The sequence below is a fragment of the Zonotrichia leucophrys genome, chromosome 1 (assembly GCF_028769735.1).
Source record: "Zonotrichia leucophrys gambelii isolate GWCS_2022_RI chromosome 1, RI_Zleu_2.0, whole genome shotgun sequence".
NCBI lineage: Eukaryota > Metazoa > Chordata > Aves > Passeriformes > Passerellidae > Zonotrichia > Zonotrichia leucophrys.
Window position 1 is genome coordinate 95,822,516 of NC_088169.1, and position 19,342 is coordinate 95,841,857.

General features: G+C 44.1%; 1 protein-coding gene across 3 annotated transcripts in view; it reads left to right on the forward strand.

Annotated features, from left to right (window-relative positions):
• The window catches only part of FAM131B (family with sequence similarity 131 member B), a 33,729-nt gene extending 15,084 nt beyond the window's left edge, over positions 1-18,645 (forward strand). For 2 of the 3 annotated variants that reach the window (XM_064723992.1, XM_064723985.1), the window contains exons 2-7: positions 4,287-4,396; positions 5,819-5,854; positions 8,343-8,436; positions 9,033-9,230; positions 9,541-9,684; positions 10,088-18,645. In XM_064723992.1, the coding sequence (XP_064580062.1) occupies positions 4,287-4,396; positions 5,819-5,854; positions 8,343-8,436; positions 9,033-9,230; positions 9,541-9,684; positions 10,088-10,635 (1,130 nt within the window). In that variant the 3' untranslated portion in view covers positions 10,636-18,645. Of the gene's footprint in view, positions 1-4,286; positions 4,397-5,818; positions 5,855-8,342; positions 8,437-9,032; positions 9,231-9,540; positions 9,685-10,087 lie in introns of those variants that run through there. The other variant, XM_064723999.1, reaches the window with a different exon arrangement.
• The last annotated feature ends 697 nt before the right edge of the window (positions 18,646-19,342 follow it).

Here is a 19,342-nt window from a genome sequence, read left to right on the forward strand (position 1 = left end):
TTTCTTTCCCTCACATTTTTTCCTCTTTAAATGTTTTTCATCTTTATTATTTAGAAAGGCTTGACTTAAACATAAATCTTAATTTTTTACCTTAATAGTGCTGTAAGAGAAAGAGGGATGATATTTTCCCCCAAAGCCTTAAATGACTTGAGTTGGAAGGTTACGTCAGTTGTGATGGAGACATCTTTTTCTTATAAGTGTTTTTGCAGAGTTTGTTTTTATCTAATTTGTGTTAAAAAATACAAAGCAGCCATGATCTGAAATAATGTGGCTTAATGTATTTCGACAGCTTTCATTTTCCCTCTCTGCTTCATGTAATCAGCTTCCTACTTTTTCTTCAGCCATCTACTGAGTCTTCCAAAACAAGGATAAAATCTGTGATGTTAAAAAACCCCAAACCAAATAACAAATTTTTAAATAAATGAAGACAACTTTTAAAAGTTCAATGAAAATGAAACCCCTCTATATCCTTTCTATACAGAAACAATGACAAGGTCAGAAACTCAGTTATCTTTCAACTTTCATCACCTCATTTCAGAACATCTGAACGAGAATGATAGCATGTTTGTAAAAATTCCACTTTAAAATTAGCTTTATGAACCACTCATTTTTAAGTTCTTATCAGCTCTATATGGAGAAGAGCAAATACTATTCTGTAAGAGGATATTGATCATAGAATTACAAATGGAATAGTCATGATGATTAGCAGAAGCTGGAATGGGAGATGGATAAGAGAAATTATACTGAAGAAGAAACATACCATTACAAAAGAAAAGAACTCTCTACTAATTGCAGGGAGGAAGAGGTTGACAAGAGACTGGATAAAAAGAATAGTAATTTACAAAGTACTGCTTTTTCAGTTTCTGTTTTCCCACTTCACTCTCCATACTTTTGTTTTCTGATTTTCCATGTTTCTTTCCTTCCATTTGCCAGAGTAGAACTTGTTTTTTCATTACTTGATCTAACATGAGTTAATGTTGCTCTTGCTATTTCTAGCAGGAGAGAAAAAAACCCACTAACCTTTATCCAACTTTCAATAAGAGAGAGTAATGTTGCCCCAGGCCCAACATCAGTTAGACAATTTCTTTTCAACCAGTGTGTGATGCTGTAGCTTTTCAGCAGATATGACTGCATTTAAAACCATTTAACAGATGTTAAAGAGTTATTTTCTCTCAATATATTTCTCTCTTAGTACCTGTGAAACTGTTTAGACCAAGAATTTATTTTCAAAAATTATTCAGTCTCTATAGAGCATGCAGAATCACATATTACTCATTCTTTTTCCCTGAACTGGGTTGATGAGCTGTTTCAACTGGAGAGAAGCAGTAGTAAATAAATTCTGTAGGTCTTCAGCTCTGCTATTACAGAACAGGTTTGGACTTTGAGACAAATAATTGTTTGATGTTCTTCAACCATTTGATGCTACCATCTACCAGAATAGTATTAATACTGGACAAGACAGAGCTTCTGGGAGACCTTATAGCACCCTCTGTGACCTAAAGGGGGTCTGACAGCTGGAGAGGGACACTTTACAAGGGCACGGAGGGATGGTGCCGGGGAAGTGACTTCAGAATGGGAGAGGGTTGGTTTAAATTCAATAATAAGAAGAAGTTCTTTACTCTGAGGGTGGTGAGACACTGGCACAGGTTGCCCAGGGAAGCCATGGGTGTCCCATCCCTGGGAGTGTTCAAGGCCAGGTTGGATGTGGCTCTGAGCAACCTGATGTAGTGAAAGGTATCCTTGTCTGTGTCCGGTGGGTGAAACTAGATGATTTTTTAAGGTCCCTTCCAACACAAATCATTGAGGGGTTCTGTGAATATTTTCCACATTCTAACACTTCAAGAAAACCATCAGTGGGCTTGCAGCATTGAGAGCAAAGGCTGTGTGTCATTTGTGGAACTTTGGGGCTGTGAAGTGACATGTGCTGAGCAAGAGGCTCCTCTTCCTTTGGCTGGGGCGGAGGTGTCTTTGCAGTGTGTGCCCAGAATGGTGCTGCAGCCTGCTTGCAGTGTGTGCCAGGGTGGCTCCAGGCTCACAGAAGGGCCACAGCACTGTGCTCACAAGGAGCTGACAGTGCAGGAAAAAGACCTGGGGTAAACGGAGATAGAGCAGGTGTGACACTGTTATCTGCACTGAAGGGTTCTGTACAGCTGCTCGGGAGAGGTGACATCTTTCCTGCCTCTCCAGCATCCCTGTCTTGTGGGGCAGGAATGCCCCAGCTCTCCCCTTCTAGTGTGCAGGGTTGCAGGTGGAGGGCAGGAGCACAGACAGGAACAGGCAGCTGGATCCCAGTGTACAGGGGCAGGCTCCTGCTCTGCTCTTGGCACCAGTTTCATCCTCCCACTGACCCCTGCTGGACCCTCAGTCCACCCTGATCACAGTCCACCCCTCCATCCTTCCTCTCCAGATTTGCACTTCCTGGCAGTGCTCCCTCCTTCTTCCCTCTACCTCTGCCCTGTTCAGGGGGACTGAGGACAGATGTATTCCATTCTAAGCCAGACCTCACAGCTCATGGTGCCTGGGTCTGTCAGCTGGGCTTTCACAGCTCTGCCTGGGACTTCCCTTTGCTATAAGAGAGACTTCTAGCCCTAGCAGTTTTCTTGGACCCCAAATATAAGAAGTTCCTAGTCATGGTGGCAACAGGCAACTCACAAGTGGCCCATTAAGCCTTGCTCCTCTTGCTTGAGTTCAGAAATCCCCAGATCTCCCTCTCTTGCCTTGCTGGACTCAAGGTTGCCAGTCCAGTCTGTGGCAGTGCAGTCAGCAAGAGCTCAGTGAGGCCCAGTACATGGATGTGCTTGTCAGGAGAACCAGTTAAGAGGATCACAGCCCTGAAGGGTGGTGTTTGTCATGCTTGTCATCGCCATGTCCTGCCTTCTCTAGAGGTCTGGCTGTGTCTGACCTCTGTGCTCACCTTTGTAACATGCAGTACAGGAATCCTTTTTCTTTTTTTTGAGTTCCCCGAGTTGCAAGGAGCTGCAACTCAGAGAACAGCAGCTTTACTCAGCCTAATTAGGAACATATGGGGGATGCTATTAAAGCACTTGGTTCTGATGAACAGAAACATCCTTTGGATGTGAAGGAAAAAATATCCCTTAGTCCTTTCAGAAATGGACCTTGCTGCACAGCAGAAATTTGAGATGTGAAGGTGTGGTGGACACCACCATATGCAAACAGCGTTGTCTTTCTGATGTTTTTCGTATTGCCATGTTTAGCCTTTTTAGGGGACAAAATCTGGGTTTTTTTTGCATTTTGAATTCTTGGTGATGAATGCCTCAGGTTTCCCCACCCTGAAGTGCCTCCATGGCCCCTGCAGGCCTGTGTGGGGTGGATTGCAGCATCTCTCACCTGTCAGAGGATTTGTACTGGGGAAGTGCAGTGATGAGCACTCTATAAAATGTGCCTGAGCTGCTAGAATGAGCAAGGGGCTTTGCATATATCTGTGGAGGAGAAATTTGCTATAAAGACTAAAAAAAAAAAAGAAGATCATAAAGGTGGAACCATTCACATTCAATCCAACCAGATTAGACCTTGCTGAATTGATCCCAGGAATAGATGATCATTTTGACAGCTACATTTCTTGACAGATTATAGGAGGCTCAGGTTTAAGGACAGTACAATGGTTCCTCCATGACATGGGAGCAAATAACTTCAAGCAGAATTTGAGGCTTCACGCAGGCTGAAGACAGAGTAAATAGCTGACTGTACAGAGCAGTCTGGTTACCTGGCTGACTACTTACATGTACTTCTTAGCATTTAGTTTCACTTTTTACATTTCATATTATTTAATTTTTAAATCTTAATAAAATTTTATCATGTGTATTTTGTATTATTGATATTTAAAATTTGAAGTGTAATGGCAGGTATTACAAAGGTCTTTTTTCTTGCTGAGGGTGGCAAAGCAAAGGCTTCAGCAGCTCTAAGCTGATGTGCAACCAATTCAAGCCGTAATGGTGAAATGCCTTTTTCAGGGATGATGGTTCAGTATTGAAAAGGGATGTCTTAGGAATTGATTCTTTCCCAGTCACACATCATGAATCTGCACTTTAGCCAAGCATACATCATGCTTGAGAAAAACACAAGTGACTTGTCTTCATATAGAGAAAGCTGTGAGAAATGTAATAGTTGATGAGGTACGGGTGGTCTGAGTACAAATGGAATGTCTGATTTAAGTCTGTTGTGGCCTTAAACTCAATGATTCTCCTGCTTATTTAGCTGAGTTGGTTTAAGACTGGTAGAACAAATTGTAGAGGCACTCAGAAGCCTGACCAGATGTGTTCCCACAGGAAACGAGGTGATTGCAGTAGACTGGAAGGGACTGAAAGATGTGGACCAAATCAATATGGACAGCACGAGTTCACTGCATGGCAGCAGCTTCCATCGACCTTCCACTGAGGTGAGTGCCTGGCCCAGAGCTGATGAGCCAAGGCGATGAGAAAGTTTGAATTCTCCATTCAGAAATGGGTGTTGTGCATCACTGAGGCATCATCTGTGGGAGGGCTGGAATGCCAGGGAGCTCCTGAGGATCATACCTGGGCAGGGTGGCTTGCTCTGAACAGAATTGAGTCACTCCCTTCACAAGATCCATAGTGAGTAAGAACTTGCAAATGAAACTGCTTTTTAACCAGTCATGACGGGAGTGGAACACAACATGAGAAAAACAGTGACAGTTCTGACAAGCCTGTAGGTCTGCATTCCTTGAATAAGGGACTCACATGGGAATGTCCAGCACTGTGTCTGTCCCAGCTTCTGCAGCACAGCCATGAAATCTTTTGAAGAAACACATTTGTCTGCATTTTGAATTTTAGAGATGCATTCACTAATAACTCACAGACAATCAACTTACCATGCAGTATTTTAAGGGCTGGTTCATTGAATTACTGCAGCTTCTGCATTCTTGGATACCTGAATTTTCATCTTTGTAAGGTTCAGAGTATGCAGTGATGATGATTAGAAAGATAAAATCTATTTTAAATGCATAATATTTGAAGAATCACAAATAATGTTCACAAATAAGCTTAACAAATAATATACAGTTTGCAAAACCTTGAAAAATGTTAATAGATGTACATATATATAGTACTTTTATTTTGTTTGTGTACCTTGCTGGCTTGGAAAGCACCTTCAAGACACTTAAGAGTTTCATGGAGTCCTGGCAGGAAATTGTTGGGCCCAATCTTGTATGGAGAATTCAGTCAAATCAAAGCAGATCTAAAAGTCAACGAGCATAAACCACACCTCAGTGATCATTTTGATTTATATGAATGGCTACCATAGGTGTAACATGAGTCATCTAGATTTTCCTGAGCGTCTCCATCCCCAAACCCGAGATGTTGAGATGAGTCCTCCCAGCTGAAGGAAGCACACTCTGAGTTGGTGCTGTGATGGCTGATGTGGGAAGTGATTCTGGCTCGCAAGGGGCGATTGAGTCACAATGGACAAGCCAAAACACTGCAGAAGAAAATAATTTCAGCAGAATTGAGTAGCTTGCTGTAGGACACTCAAAATACAAAGGTGGTGTAGCTCCTCCTTGTGTTAACCTCAAAGTGGTGCAACCCACACTTAAGAGGAGAGTCTTGTGAAAAGGTGCTTTGTTCTTTCCTACTCTGTCACCCTGTTCACTATTTCACCTTCAAACACCATGACCCTTGCAGGCACCATATTCACCAGCAGAGAGTGAAACCATCTTGAAAAACACAAGTTTTTAGAACACACCAGATAAAGTAGTGCCTGTTGATTGTGGCAAACCACTGGAGTTGCTTGGCTGCTTGCAAGTTGTTTGTTACACTGACGTGGTGCCTTTCTTTGCTTTCTTTAGCAAACACGGACGGATTTCTCCTGGGATGGTATCAATGTGAGTATGCGCTGAGTCACTTTTCAAATTTCTAGTCATAGGAAGACCAGGGTTTGTCTGACGTTGGATACAGTAGAGGCCAGAATGAGAACATGGCTGAAAGTCCTTCGTGCTGCTGAAATTCTGGGAGTTGTCTCCGAGTCAGAGGATGGTGATAGATTTTTGTTTGCTTCTGAATCTTTTGCTGTCTGGCAGATATTTTGATCTGTGGGTGGCTGTTGAATAGCTTTCATCCTTTTGGGGACAAATGTGTGCCATTTCATATGTTCTGTTTTTGAGATTTCTGGGCACTGCTACATAAGAAAGGTGTCCGTCCAGCATATTTTAAAAGATAGTAGTCCTAGATTAGAGCATCATTGGATCTTCTTCAGGGAGAAGTTTGGGAGAAATGTCTCCCTCATTTTCAGTTGCACGCAGAAGTAACAGAATTCTTTATGTCTCCTAGGGTAGATGGAGAGTGCCAGTTAACTTCAATTAAAAGCAGATGAAAAGCAAACATTTTAATTACATGTGTTCCTTTTGCTCTTAATACTTGTGCCATGAAAAAAGTTTTTTTTCTTTTTCACTAATGCAGAAACAGCATCCTGAAAGAGGAATAATACATATTTATTCTACTGGACTTTTTTAAAGGGTACTTACAAAATATTTTCACATAAATTAACTTTATAGTTCTGTACACTTGGAAGGCCAGGATTAGCAGCTCCATTTTGAGTAGTATAAGTGTTTTCAAATTCTAGATTCTTTCAAAACTTTTAAAATACCTGTAGCTTTCTTCTTTCCTGTTATTTGGAAGCATGTGGGACACTGAATATAATTTTTAATTCTCACCTCTTTCATTGGGGCACTTATGGTCTTGAGATCTTTTGCCTAGAATCAATTACAGAAACAAATTGTGTTGGAAAATAATGGTGCATGCAGCAACTGTCTAGAAGAAATTTGTTTTTTTTCTTTTCCGATACTGCACCTATGTCTAGCTGAAAGCAAAGTACGCAAGGTCGTGTTTCCTTAAAGAAAGCAGAAGACAGTTTCCTTACTTGCAGTTTCCCCTTTTCCAACCCATAGAGAATCCATGGAGCTCTTTCATGAGGCAGCTCTTAGCCAGTGTAATTCCATAGATCTTCTTTGGTACCAAAGCTGGATCATGAATTTCCTTCCCTTCGCATTCATTCCTGCCTTCATGTCACAGCTCTTCAGCCTTGCAGTAGTGGGAGCCCTCTGCAATTTACTTTCTTTTTTTGATGGGTTCCATGAGGCAGCTCACAGCCCAGCCCCCAGGCTCTCCTGGAACAAGTGGTGGATACTGAGCAGGAGCACCCGGGCAGGAATGACCAGTGGGCGCATAGATGGACTTTCTCCAGCAAGCTTCATCACCAAAGGAAATGCTTCATGGAACAAGGGCTGTGCTCTCACTTTTTGCTGTTCTTCCTCTGCTTTCTGATTTCTTCAGCTCACGTTACACACACAGCACGTTCCTGCTTCCACAGTTACAGGATGCCTTAGCTGCTGCATTTACACTCAGTTTCCATAAAATCTCACCTCTCATATTTTGGCAACTGACTGGTGTTATACACGGTGTGAGATCTTTACAATGCCTTCCTTTGCCTCCAGTTATTTCACTGCCCAGTTACTGCTCCATTCACTTTTTGTGAGGTCCAAGTGCTTGTTTTCTGTCAGGATTTAAAATTTTCAGTGTCATAGTCACTACTTTTGAGTATCCTTGTGTTTGAAAGATTCTGGCCTTGATTTTCAGAGAGGTTGAAATGAAGAGCAGAAGCAATATTTATTTAGCCCTTGTGAAAGTTAAGCCTCATATGCAATGCCTGGCATCTCTGAAGAAGCCTGATGAATTCATCTTGAGAGATTATTTTTGTGATGATGTTTGTGACGGCTGCCTGTCCCAACAGTGCCCTGTCCTTGTTATTCAGGGACTGAGGATAAACACAGAAAAGGCAGTCAAGAAAATTAAGCAGAGCTGTAGAGCTGTAGACCAAATTTCTTTACAGATGTAGGTGCTTGAAACAGGACCCATCACTGCTGTAGTCATGATCGTTTTATTAAGACTATATAAGAAGAAAAAAAATCAAAGTACCAAAAAATTGGTAGTATTATGCATATATGATACTTTACTGTGGCTTGCCTATTGTACTGACAGCTCCCCACTGCAAGATCCCTGAATTGTCCAACAGCCATGTCTTGCATCTCTAACAAAGAGTTGGGAATGCTGCAGCGTGTCTGTGGAGGGCTGGCAGCTGCCAACAGGAGGCTTCTCACAGCCTCTTTCTGCCTCTCCCTCTGGCCTTGCCTCAGTCAGTCCCAGTGCTGTGCAATATCCAGTCCTGGTTAAATAGCCTCTCATTTTCCTTTCCCTCTTGCGTTCTTACTGCTTGCTTCTGCTCGTCATCTTCCAACTACCTACTGTTTTCTCGTTTCAGTTCCCTTCCTTTTCTCCTTCCTGTATATCATTTCTTCATATTCTCTCTCTTTTCAGCTCTCCATGGAAGATACGACCTCCATCCTTCCCAAGCTGAAACGCAACTCCAATGCTTATGGGATTGGGGCTTTGGCTAAATCATCTTTCTCTGGTGAGGTCCTCAAAATTTGACTTTGTTCTTGGCAGCTTCTCTCCACAGGCCTTTGGCCTCTTCCCATATCTCTCTGTCACTCTCACAAATGCTCCTTTCTGGCTTTTGCCTTTTCATGGCCTTATAGGAGTCTCCAACACCATGGTTCTAAATACAGCAATCTCACAGTTGTTGCCCTTTTAAAGAACAGATTTGTCTTACTCCTGTTGGCTTCTCACTGTTCACCCCTGCTCAGACATCTTCAATTGCTTCCCCTCAGTCTTGGGTTTAACCCCCTTTTTTGTTTCTTAGTTTGTTCACTTCCAGGCTTCATCCTTCATGCCCAGCTCTATCCTAAATGGATTCTAGGCAAGGAAGGAAATGGTCTTTCATATTTGGGGTTCCCCTTTTTCCCCCCCTTCTGAGAGTTTGTCCAGGGGAAGATGGAGAAACTCCCCTGGAGAGTGATGCAGTGAGAGGTGGGAGACAGCCAGCCCTAGCCATGCATCCTGTCAGGACAGGAGGGGAGAAGCTCCACTTCTGAGAGAGGTAAAACCCCGTTGGAAAGCAGAGCTGTGTAATAGCCCTGCCTTGTTTCCCAATGTCTGGCGCCTTAGGGATATCCCGCAGCATGAAGGACCACGTGACGAAGCCGACGGCCATGGGGCAGGGCCGCGTGGCGCACATGATCGAGTGGCAGGGCTGGGGCAAGGCGCACAGCCAGCAGCAGCAGCACACGCACGAGAGCGCGCGCAAGGACGCCGACGCCTACTCGGACCTCAGCGACGGCGAGAAGGAGGCCCGCTTCCTCGCAGGTAGCCACGCCTGCCTCCTGGCACCTGCCGTGGGGCGGCGGGGTGCCCCCAGAGGGGAGCCCCTGAGAGATTCCAAAATGCGGAAGCTTGAGAAAAGCACTCGGGAGAGGCTGAAGTAGAGAGAGACTTTGGCGGTTGGGATATTGCCAGTGGAATGCAAGGTGGAGAGGGTGAGGGCCAGCTGTGGGTGATGGGTGTTGCTGAGATAGGACCAGAGTGGGACAGTGTGACCAAATGGGGTAAGGGATGATGGCAAGAAGTGGAGACTTTAATGCATCTTTGCCTCCCTTCCCTGTCTCCTTTGGCACAGGGGTGATGGAGCAATTTGCTATTTCTGAAGCAACTCTCATGGCCTGGTCCTCCATGGATGGTGAGGATATGAGTGTAAACTCAAATCAGGACAACCCAGCAGGCAACTACTCTGAGAACTATCAGGAGCTGATGGAGAGCCAAGGTGAGCTCCAGTCCTTCTTGCTAATCTTAAGACACCCCCTTCCTGCTTTGGTTGCTCTCTTTTGCTCTACTCTGTTTTATTCTGTAGCCCCAGTCAGATCTGCTAGAGTCACCCCTGTTTGTGGAGCTGTCCAAGGAATCTAATCTTAGCAGAGAGTTTCCAAAGCCCAGTTCCTTTTGCCTTTTTGGAGCACAACTGTGGAAAGCTGCCAGCTCTTACAGTCAGTTGGTGGTATTGAGGTCACCTGCCAGCTGCCCAGAACTGTGTTTTCTCTTTGCCCTCCTTGCCTCTAAAGGTGGATTCACCCACCCTGTGCCATGCTCAGGCGCATGGGTACCAGGATGAGCCAGCCAGGCCTAGGGAGAGTGTCTAACTGTGTGTTGTTTGCCTCCTTTGCTTGCAGAGCACATGGCCCAGACGCAGTATGACAGCTGGCCTCACTCCTACGTCTCGCAGGGCATGTACTGCTTGGGCTCCTCCGACGCCTGGGAGGCCAGTGACCAGTCCCTCATCGCCTCCCCAGCCACTGGCTCCTACCTAGGCCAGAATTTTGATGAGTCCCAGACAAACCTTCAGGAAAGCATTTTGCTTCAGAGCAGCTTTCTCCAGCAGCAGCAGCAGCTGCAGCAACAGCGGCAGGAGCAGAACTTCATCCAGAGCACGGGGCTGGTCCACGTGTGGCCCCTGCAGACTGCTCAGGGCGGGGGAGGAGCTGAGTCCAGCACGTACATGGAGGACCACATTGAGGATGAAGGGAACCCAAGGCTGGAGAAGGCTCCTCTCCTAAACAAGAAGCCCTCTCCAGAGGAGGATGATGCAGTGTGCCGGGACCTGGAATCTTTGTCTCCTCGAGAGGAGATGGAACATGCTGCACTGAGCCGCAAAGTCTCAGATGTCACCTCCTCTGGGGTGCAGTCCTTTGATGAGGAAGAGGGAGAAACAAACAACTGATGCTTTCTGTGAAGTACTCATCATTGCTGAACAAAGAGAGGGGTGGCAAGGAATGCAATTACAGGGATTCTTCTCTCCAGCTCCCCATATTTCCAAGCAGACACACCTTCCATTCCTGACATTTAATTATTTTTTTAAATGAGGAAAATCTCAAAGTGATTGACACAAAAACCTTTTCTTCCCCTCCCCCATGGACACATATTTTGGATTTTCATTGCTCTGGGTAACATGTGATGTGCTTGGAGAGATCTGGATTGGTAAATAATTTCTAAGTCTTTTTAACACAAAGTCTTGGCTGTGGATATAAACTCTTCTGGTACTGGGGATGTGGCTGATGAGATAGGCTTGGTGTAGGGAGCAGCTTTGTGGCTAGAATTCATCTTGGCAGAATGGACATTGCTCTGTGGACTTGGCCCCCTTCTATGTCGTAGAATATATGAATATAAACTGGTTTTAAATGAAGCTGTGGCTTTGCAGATCTAGATTGCACTAGTGTTGGGATTGTGGCTGATGCAGAGGATCAGGCCATGAAGGATGTGCTGTGCAACCAGATCCTCAGTAGCACCTTGATACAAGCTGTAGGGTTGATGGGTACGAGCTGTGCTCCCAGAGCCCGGCCTGTGCTGCCAGAGTGGCTCTGTGGGCACGGCTCTGCTGTGGCATGGAGAAATGGGTGCAGATACAAACCTAACCCTGCTCTCAGATATTCATGCTTCGGTCTCTTCCATTTGTTTGTTTCTCTCTTTGACATTTCTGCCTTCCCAGGAGCTGGCAAGAGCGGTGTGTCCTTTTGGCAGTGGGCACTGGAAGCCAGTGGAAAGGACATTTTCAGCTACGGAGACAGTCGTAAAAAGCTGACTCTTGCAGGGGGCTTGAGGACATGCCCATTTTGGTGCTGCTGCTGTGTCCTTCTGTCTTTTCCTTGCCAGCAGAATGGGGAGACCCAGAGAGTAGGCAGCAGGTCCAGGGACAGTGCATACAGCTATGAGATCACAGATACCTAGTTTACATTACAGTTTTCAGTTTTTGCACTTTTTTTTAACCTTTTTACATTTTGGAGAAGTGTTCATAACAAAGCAGTTAGTAATGGGAAAGGCCTGTACTCCAGTCATGACTTAACAGAAATACTGCACCTCTCCCATTTCTGCCACTCCTGCAGTGCCAAATATAGCTGGATGAAAAGGGGTGAGAGGAAATTTTCTCCTCCTATTTGTCTTCTTCTTCCTGCCTATGTTTTCTTCTTTTGTTTTCCTACCCCCAAGCAGTGTAAATAATGCTCAATACTTGGTCTGTCTGTTTTTCCTTCCCATCTCTTTTTTAGGTGTGGAGAAAGCTGATTTCAGGAGTTTCCCGTATTTGTACGGGGTATATATTTTTTTGTTTTAAAAAAAAACATGTTCTCTGATTAGGGGGAATGGTCTCTTGCAATTCCTTGCCATTTTTCACAGACCTCCTTTTGGGAGGGAGAGGTTTTGAAAGGAAATTGTTTCACTTCCAGCTCTCACCGGAAAATAAACAGGGACAACAAAAGCAAAAATTGTATAAGGTTATTGATTTTGCTGGAGGACTGAACAGAACCAGCAGAGATTACCCAAGTGCTGAGTTTTAATTGCAAGACCTCTTGCAAGGAAGCATCAGCAGAGCATGGGTGTAGATCAGATGCTGGATCTGATGAGCTATAGAAAGGAATTTGCCTGGACACTGCCATGCTGTTCCAGGAGCAACTCTTTTCTCACTTACTCTGACTCATATTTGCTCTGTTTAATTCATGATACATTTGTCTCTTCTTTGCCTCCTCTTCAGGCTTGGTGTGTTTTTTGGATGACAGGAGAGTGATACATGCTTCTTTCCTGCTTCAGGTTCAGTTCCTGCATATTTTCAGGGAAGAATGTCTAAGGCGAACAAAATGTCACTGGAGGAATATCATCAAGTCTCAGAGTTTAGACAGCTCCTGGCAAGCAAAGCAAATGATGTCCAGGAATTGTGAAAAGTAGGAATGGGACTCTCAGGAAGAACACCCTGATCAGCTTTTTCCCACTGACACAGGCAGCTGCAAAAAGAGGGACTCCTTTTTCAATACCCAGGTCTTTCCAGCCAAGTCCACTTCAAGCAGATCTGTCTTCCCTCTCCACTGCACTTCTAAAGGAAAGACCTCTGGGATGTTAAAGTTACACTGGTAATTTGGTGTAGGTAAGAGAGAAAAGTTTTTGTGACCCATCTTTTTTTATGTGTTTCCTTGGTCTTGCTTCTGCATTTCTAAGGAGGTCGCTCTTCTCCTGAGTGATGAGCTTTCAATATCTCTTCAAAGATGTTTACACATTGAGGTACTAACCTCCCCTGGGCAGCAAGGCTTGATAAAAATGATCTCCTATAGTTCTTGCAGGGCCATTGGGAGCTCATTGTCCTGAACTGGCTTGGGTCCAGCTGTGGAGCAGGGCCTGGGAAATCACACTAGCCAGAAAAGGCAGATGGGGCAAGTGCCAAGAGCACTTCAGCAGATGAGTAAATGAGTAAGTTTAAAGCTATTTCTCTTTTAAAAGGTCTTTAGGGAAACAAAAATGGTTGGGTGTGTACCGTTGTGGGAGATTTGGGTGGCTTGTTTGTTTCTTTCTCCAAACCATTTTGTTCCCATGTGCCTCTCCAGGACCAATCTGGATGTTTACAGTAACTTTCAGAGTAGCTTCTGATCATCCCTTTGTGTTGTTTACAGGCTGGGACAAGTGGGTCAACTTGTCCAGGGCTTCTTTTTCTTTAAGATGGACATGTGGTACATTTACCATGATGTCTGATTGATGTCTAAAAGATAGACCTTATCTCCATGGAAAGCAGTGACAGGGAGTTACCTACATAAGGAAAAGTGTGAAAAAAATTGACCATATAGAAAATTCTGTGGAGTCCAATAGGAAGAGAAAATCTGGAGATTCTTCTAGCCTCTGTGGAATTGGGATAAAGAACTGTACCCTACTTTATAGTACCATAACCTGCTGTCTTAGAAACCTGTAGAGAGCCTCATTCTCTGTGAATGCAGACTGGTTTGAAAACCACTTTCTGTAAAAACCTTCCAGCTTACTAAATTCTGTAATTTTTTTCATAAATGATTTAACATTCTGTGAACAATAAAATTTCAGCCTTTTCCTGAAAGTAAGAAAAAGGCTATTTTCCATACCTCTCCACAGTCCAAAAGAGCTAATTGCTAGGAGTCTGACTAGAGAGAGCAGATCTTCCAGTTCACACTTGCCACCCGAGTGAGCAGCCTGAGCTGAACTGGAAAGGCAGTTTGAATCTCTTTGAAAGTGCAAAATTGTTTGTGTAATCTGGTCCTTTCTTACATAACAGGCCTGCTGCCTGTGTGTATCCAATACCAGAAAGAGAGACCTGGAACCTCCTGTACATTTCCCAGAAAAGCTGTTATTATATAGATACACCTATTCAAGCATATGGGAGGCACAGGTGCTCTGTGAGCGAAATTTGGCCTGCAGTCCCTTTATCCTGGTGAGGAGGGATGAGTTGGAGAGAGTCCAGCCAAACAGTCAGAGCCCAAATTGTGTTTGTGAGGCTGTAAATAAGAAGGAAAGGTGAGCTCAGTATCCCTGATCTGCAGTTACTAAGAAACTGAGCTCTGCTGTTTGCCACAAACACATGAAGCAAAGCTGCACTACAGAAAATTTTAGATATTCTTGAAGTAGTGGAGATAGAAGATTCCCATCTTTCCTCCAGCCTTCCTCCAAGTCTTCAGCATGAACTTGTCGAAATTACTGTGCTAAACATGAAATAAGGCTTAACCAGAAGTGACCCTAATTTAAAATCTTCTACTGGAAGAAAATTCTCTCTTGTTCCTTTTCCCATGATTGCTCATACCTGATTAGTTATACCCTTTCATGAGCTTTTCTTTTATATAAATCTGAAGCTTTCTTTACGAGCCCTCCGGGTTCTTTTCAATTCCATTACCTCAGGCTCTGGGACAGAGAAGTTTATCTGCTTCTTTCAGTTTCTGTGCCTCTAAATCATCATCCTCTTTTGGAGAGCTGCTGACAAGTCATCCACTTGCTTTTTCCCCTTAAAAAATGGTAACATCACTTTTCAGGACAGGCTCGCTGCAGAGAGCAAGTTCAGCCATGCTTCTAAGCTGATCCAGTGGTGAGCTGCTTTGAAGGAAGGGGAACTCTGCTCTGACCATGCTCACCTCCCACAGCCTTTGGGCAAATGCTGATGCACAGCTGGCCCACACCAAGCCAGGGACTTTTACCCTGCTATAAAAGTGAAGATGGAAGAGCTGTGAGCAGAGGGAGAGAGAGTGCTGTTTTCAGCAGCTGGCCTTCCTTTATGTCAGGTTGGAGAAACTGGGAAAAGCACTTTGAAACGGCATCTTCACGATGAGTCTAAGCTGCTCAAAGGAGCTGTCCTGCCTCCTCTCTTCCACCACCACCACCAGCTCTGTACTTCTACTGCCTAAAAAGCACCAGCACTAACACTCATTTGGCTGCTCAGGAACTGGCCCTATTGAAAACTAACCCAGTCCCCTACCTAAATAAAGGTTTCAGTGAGGTGAACTCTTCATATTGCTTCTCTTGGTGAGGCAGGCATCACTGAGGGCTGGTGAAATGTGTAGATGGTCATGTGGAAAACTGGTTGCATATGCAACTTGAATTGGCATAAGCTGATTGTGATATGTCTGTCTGAAAAGAATAAGACCCACTGGGGTACCAAGAAGGAAATTATTCCCCATTTTCTTCCTTAGTGTTTTCCTTGGAATTGTTAGTATGCTCTTACTTGATTTGGTCTTTGTTATTTATGCCCTGTTGTTTCCCTCACTGTTCCCTTCCACAGGCTCCTTTGAAGTAAACCCTGGAAACTGGGCAGGAGGACATGAGTAACTTGATATATGCATGAAATTAATAAAATTAACATGCACAAATCGTGTATGCACTCAGTGATCAAACTCCATGGCAGCTAAAGATACTGACAAGTCTTATCCCGTAATTGCAAGAGGGGAGACTTGTTTAAGAGTGAAGCATAGCTGTTGGAAGGGATATTTATCCCTATTTTCAGGCCAGTTCCAGTCCAATGTGAGATACAGAAGAGTACTTCACACCTAGGCAGAGCCTGTGCCTGCTGTACTGTGTACAGCAGCAATGAAAAATGTTCAATGTAGCCTTGGAGAACTGGAGAAGGAAAGTCATCTCTCTGTTTGACAGAGGTAGGAGGTGTTGTGGTGAGGCAAGGCTGTGTGCAACAGCACAGGCCTGTGCACCACTGTGTGTGGCAGGGAGGGAAAGGCTTGGAAAAAGGTCCAGAAAAGCCTGATGTCTTTTGTTTACACAAAACAGGTAAGAAGCTTCATGGCAGACTCCCAGCGGAGTGGACTGAGGTACAGAATTGCTAAACAAGCTGTAAGTCCAGGATTGTTGCAGCTTATGGTACTCCTTAGTCCAAACCACACATTTTTCTTGAGACAGTGATAGGAAAGGACCTCTCTGGATTTGGGTACCTGCTAGCTTCTTCTTTGTTGTCTTCAAAAAAAAGCTCACAGTGTGTTCTGTTCTTCAGGGAAATCGTATGAGAAATACACAAAATAAGAACTTACTCCTTGCCCAAATGAAGTTAGTGTGAGTTCTGATCTCACTGGAGAGCCAAAATACCTAAATTCAGCTAAGTTTGCCTTAACTGTTGTACTGATAATTGCCTAAAAGGAGAAGCAAACTCAGATAACCTGCCTCTAAATGCTATAAAAAGCAGAGCAATGTTGGCAAAGTCTAAGCTCTTCCTTCTAATTTCTCCCAGGTGGATTTTCCAGTGTTCCTTGTTCAGACAACTCTGGCATATCTTTTAAACGAGCTGTTTGACTTTTTCTAAAAGAAAAAAAGAAAAGAAAGGAAAGAAAAAAAATTAATTCCAATACAGCGATTATCAGCAGCTTACAGCTAGAAAAATGTAAATAAGTAATACTTTCATCTTTGATTTTCCTCCCCTGTAGCAATCTGACAGGGAAAGATTTCTATGCCATGGCTCAGGGAAAGGAAAAATAAACAGGGAAAATGTGAGTAAAATGGTGCCTATTCGAACTAAATGTATGTGTAGGACAGCCTACAGTCATTAAAGCACAGTCTCAAATACGGTTGCAAGCTGTCAAGTCAGTGTCAGGTGCCTCTTTTGTACCATGGGCTTTTCCCAGGCTGAGTAGTAGTGAACCTGTGCATGAGCAGAAGAGCTGCACTTCTGTGCCAGATCAGTGTCTCTGTGTCTCAGAGAATGTCCTGGAGCCTGGGGACACCGTGCTCCCTGGGCAGCACAGCCAGCTCCGTGGAATGACTGGGATAAGGGTGAGGGTTACCATGTTAACAAATGGACATGGGAGATCTGCGCTTGCAACATCAGGGTCTATTTACATCCTTGCACTGACATTTTCCCCAGCATAGGCAGACCAAAGTGTTATTTTTTCCTTGAAAATGAAGAGAAGCTCTATGATTGTCATTGTTGGTCTGCACAAAAGGAAAGAAATATGTGCTGTATTTTTCCAGTGCAGATACACATTGTTGGAAGAGGAAAAATTTAGTTAGGCTGTGATTCTGAGAAAGAGCATGTTTGCTGAAACTGTAAAGTCTTGTTCAGGAATGTTTTCAGTGCAGATACCAGAGAATCACAGAATGGTTGAAAGGGACCATCAAGTCCAACCCCTCTGCCGTGGGAAGGACCTACCCACTGATGTGTAGTAGCTGCTGTCTTTTGGGAGGAGAGGGGTTGCAGTGTTCTGTGGAAAGAATTCTCCTGCTAGGATCTTCCTCATCTCCTTCAGCTGGGGACATTTTAAATGCCCTCTGAAACCTAGTCTTGTTTTCGCTTTGCCATAAGGGATCAAATGTCCATGCTTGCAAGACAAAAACATCTAAAAAGGCTTTTCTCCATTATGAGATTGTGCATCAAGATTTGCTTCCAATAAGATAAAGGCATGTAGTCCAGATTCATTGGCCTTCTGGATTCATTTTCATTTGGCATGGAAATCCAGTCATGATTGGATTGGAGGCCACAAGGTTAAGAATCCTCTTCCAGAGCTCTGCCGTGTTCCCATAAGGCAAGTGTAGGTGGATTTCCCTTCTTTCCAGATACTGCATGCTTGAGCAATGTAGCAAGCCAAAAGCTCTTTTGCAGGTATATATTCTTGTTTGGCTTTAATTTTTCTTCTCTGATTTGTGGATGTTGTGCATGATTGGAGGTCTCTGGGAATCCCTACACTACAAAACTGGAACTCAAAAGTAATTTTACAGGGAACTAGATTCCTCTTGTTTCAGCTCTTTTCAGACGTGGGTGGGTACAGGCAGAGGATTTGGGAGGTACAAGGGTGGTGGATGGGAGTCTCAAGGGTGGCGTGCAGGATGGATTCCTGAAGCATGTGTAAAAATAACTAAAGGCTCGGGTCTGCAAATGTTGTATTCTCAGTATCTGAAACTCCTTTAGCATAAGTGTATGGGACAATGGAGGTTGCTGCAAAGCAGTTCTCAAGGGCTTCCCCCCAAGCCTGGACGTGTTTTCTGTAGAGGGGAGGCTGCATGGGGATTGTCTGTATCCTGTTCAGCTAGTGTTTACAGAGGTGCATTGATGTGTGGGGAGAAGGTACTGAATGCAAGCAAAACAAAAAGGGAGAGGGACCCACTACTGAAAGCTTTCATCCTTACATTGTCCCACACTAGCCCTTAATAACTAAAATGAGTCTGATTTGCCTTTGGTCTTCCAGCTCCAAAACATGTTTGCCTGAAAATTTTTGTTGGATATACTTCGCATGTTTTGATAATGTGACTTACGAGATAAACACTTCTACAGAGCTATATATAAATACATCCATGTGCAACCACCTGCATACATGTGCACACATTACATATAGACTTAGAGAACTATATGGCACTACACACCTCCATGCCTGTATGTGGCAGCAACCACAGTAAAGGAGGGGAGGTAGCTCAAAATAGCATGTACAGTCCTTTATGGAGTTGTTATTAAACAGAATGTGGTCTTGCCCTCCTGGCTGGTGGAAGTGTTTTATTTCTGTGGGACTGGTTCCAGGGGACTTGCGTCTCAGGAAGGAGGATCCTAGGAAGAGGGGTGGGTTTCAAGGAGGCAGTCTGATGGAGCACATTGAAAAGGATCTATGGTGGCTTGGAGAAGCACCCCGGAGTAGGAAGTATCTGATTTCTCTGATTTATCTGATTTCTTAAGAAAGAGCATCACATGTTTGACTATACTGGGCTAAAATCTGATGTGTGTCTATGACTACCAGGACATGAATCCTAGGCCAGATTTGAGGATAGAAAGCATCACATCACCACAATCCTCAACTTTAGCACAGAGTGGGTTTTCCTGTTCTACTGAATAAGCGTTTTCCAGGTGATACATACAAGATTTGTCCCAAAACTGGTGAGATGCAGACACATCTGACTCAGAGTTGGACAGAAATTTCACAACTGCCCATTAGGACACAGAAAGGTGTCTGATGCTTCAGTTGTAAAAGGCACTGACATTGGGTAGCACGACTCTGGGTTCACATTTCAATTTTAAATGCTTCTCAGCTCGCTGTCCTCATAGCAGACTGGGGAATTGGTCCACCCAGAGGGAAGGAAACATCTCTGCACTTCCAGCATTGTTGTGTCATCTGCTTCTGATGCAGGACATGAGGTAGATCCAGTAGCTTATTTGCCATAGTTTGTTTGCCATGTGA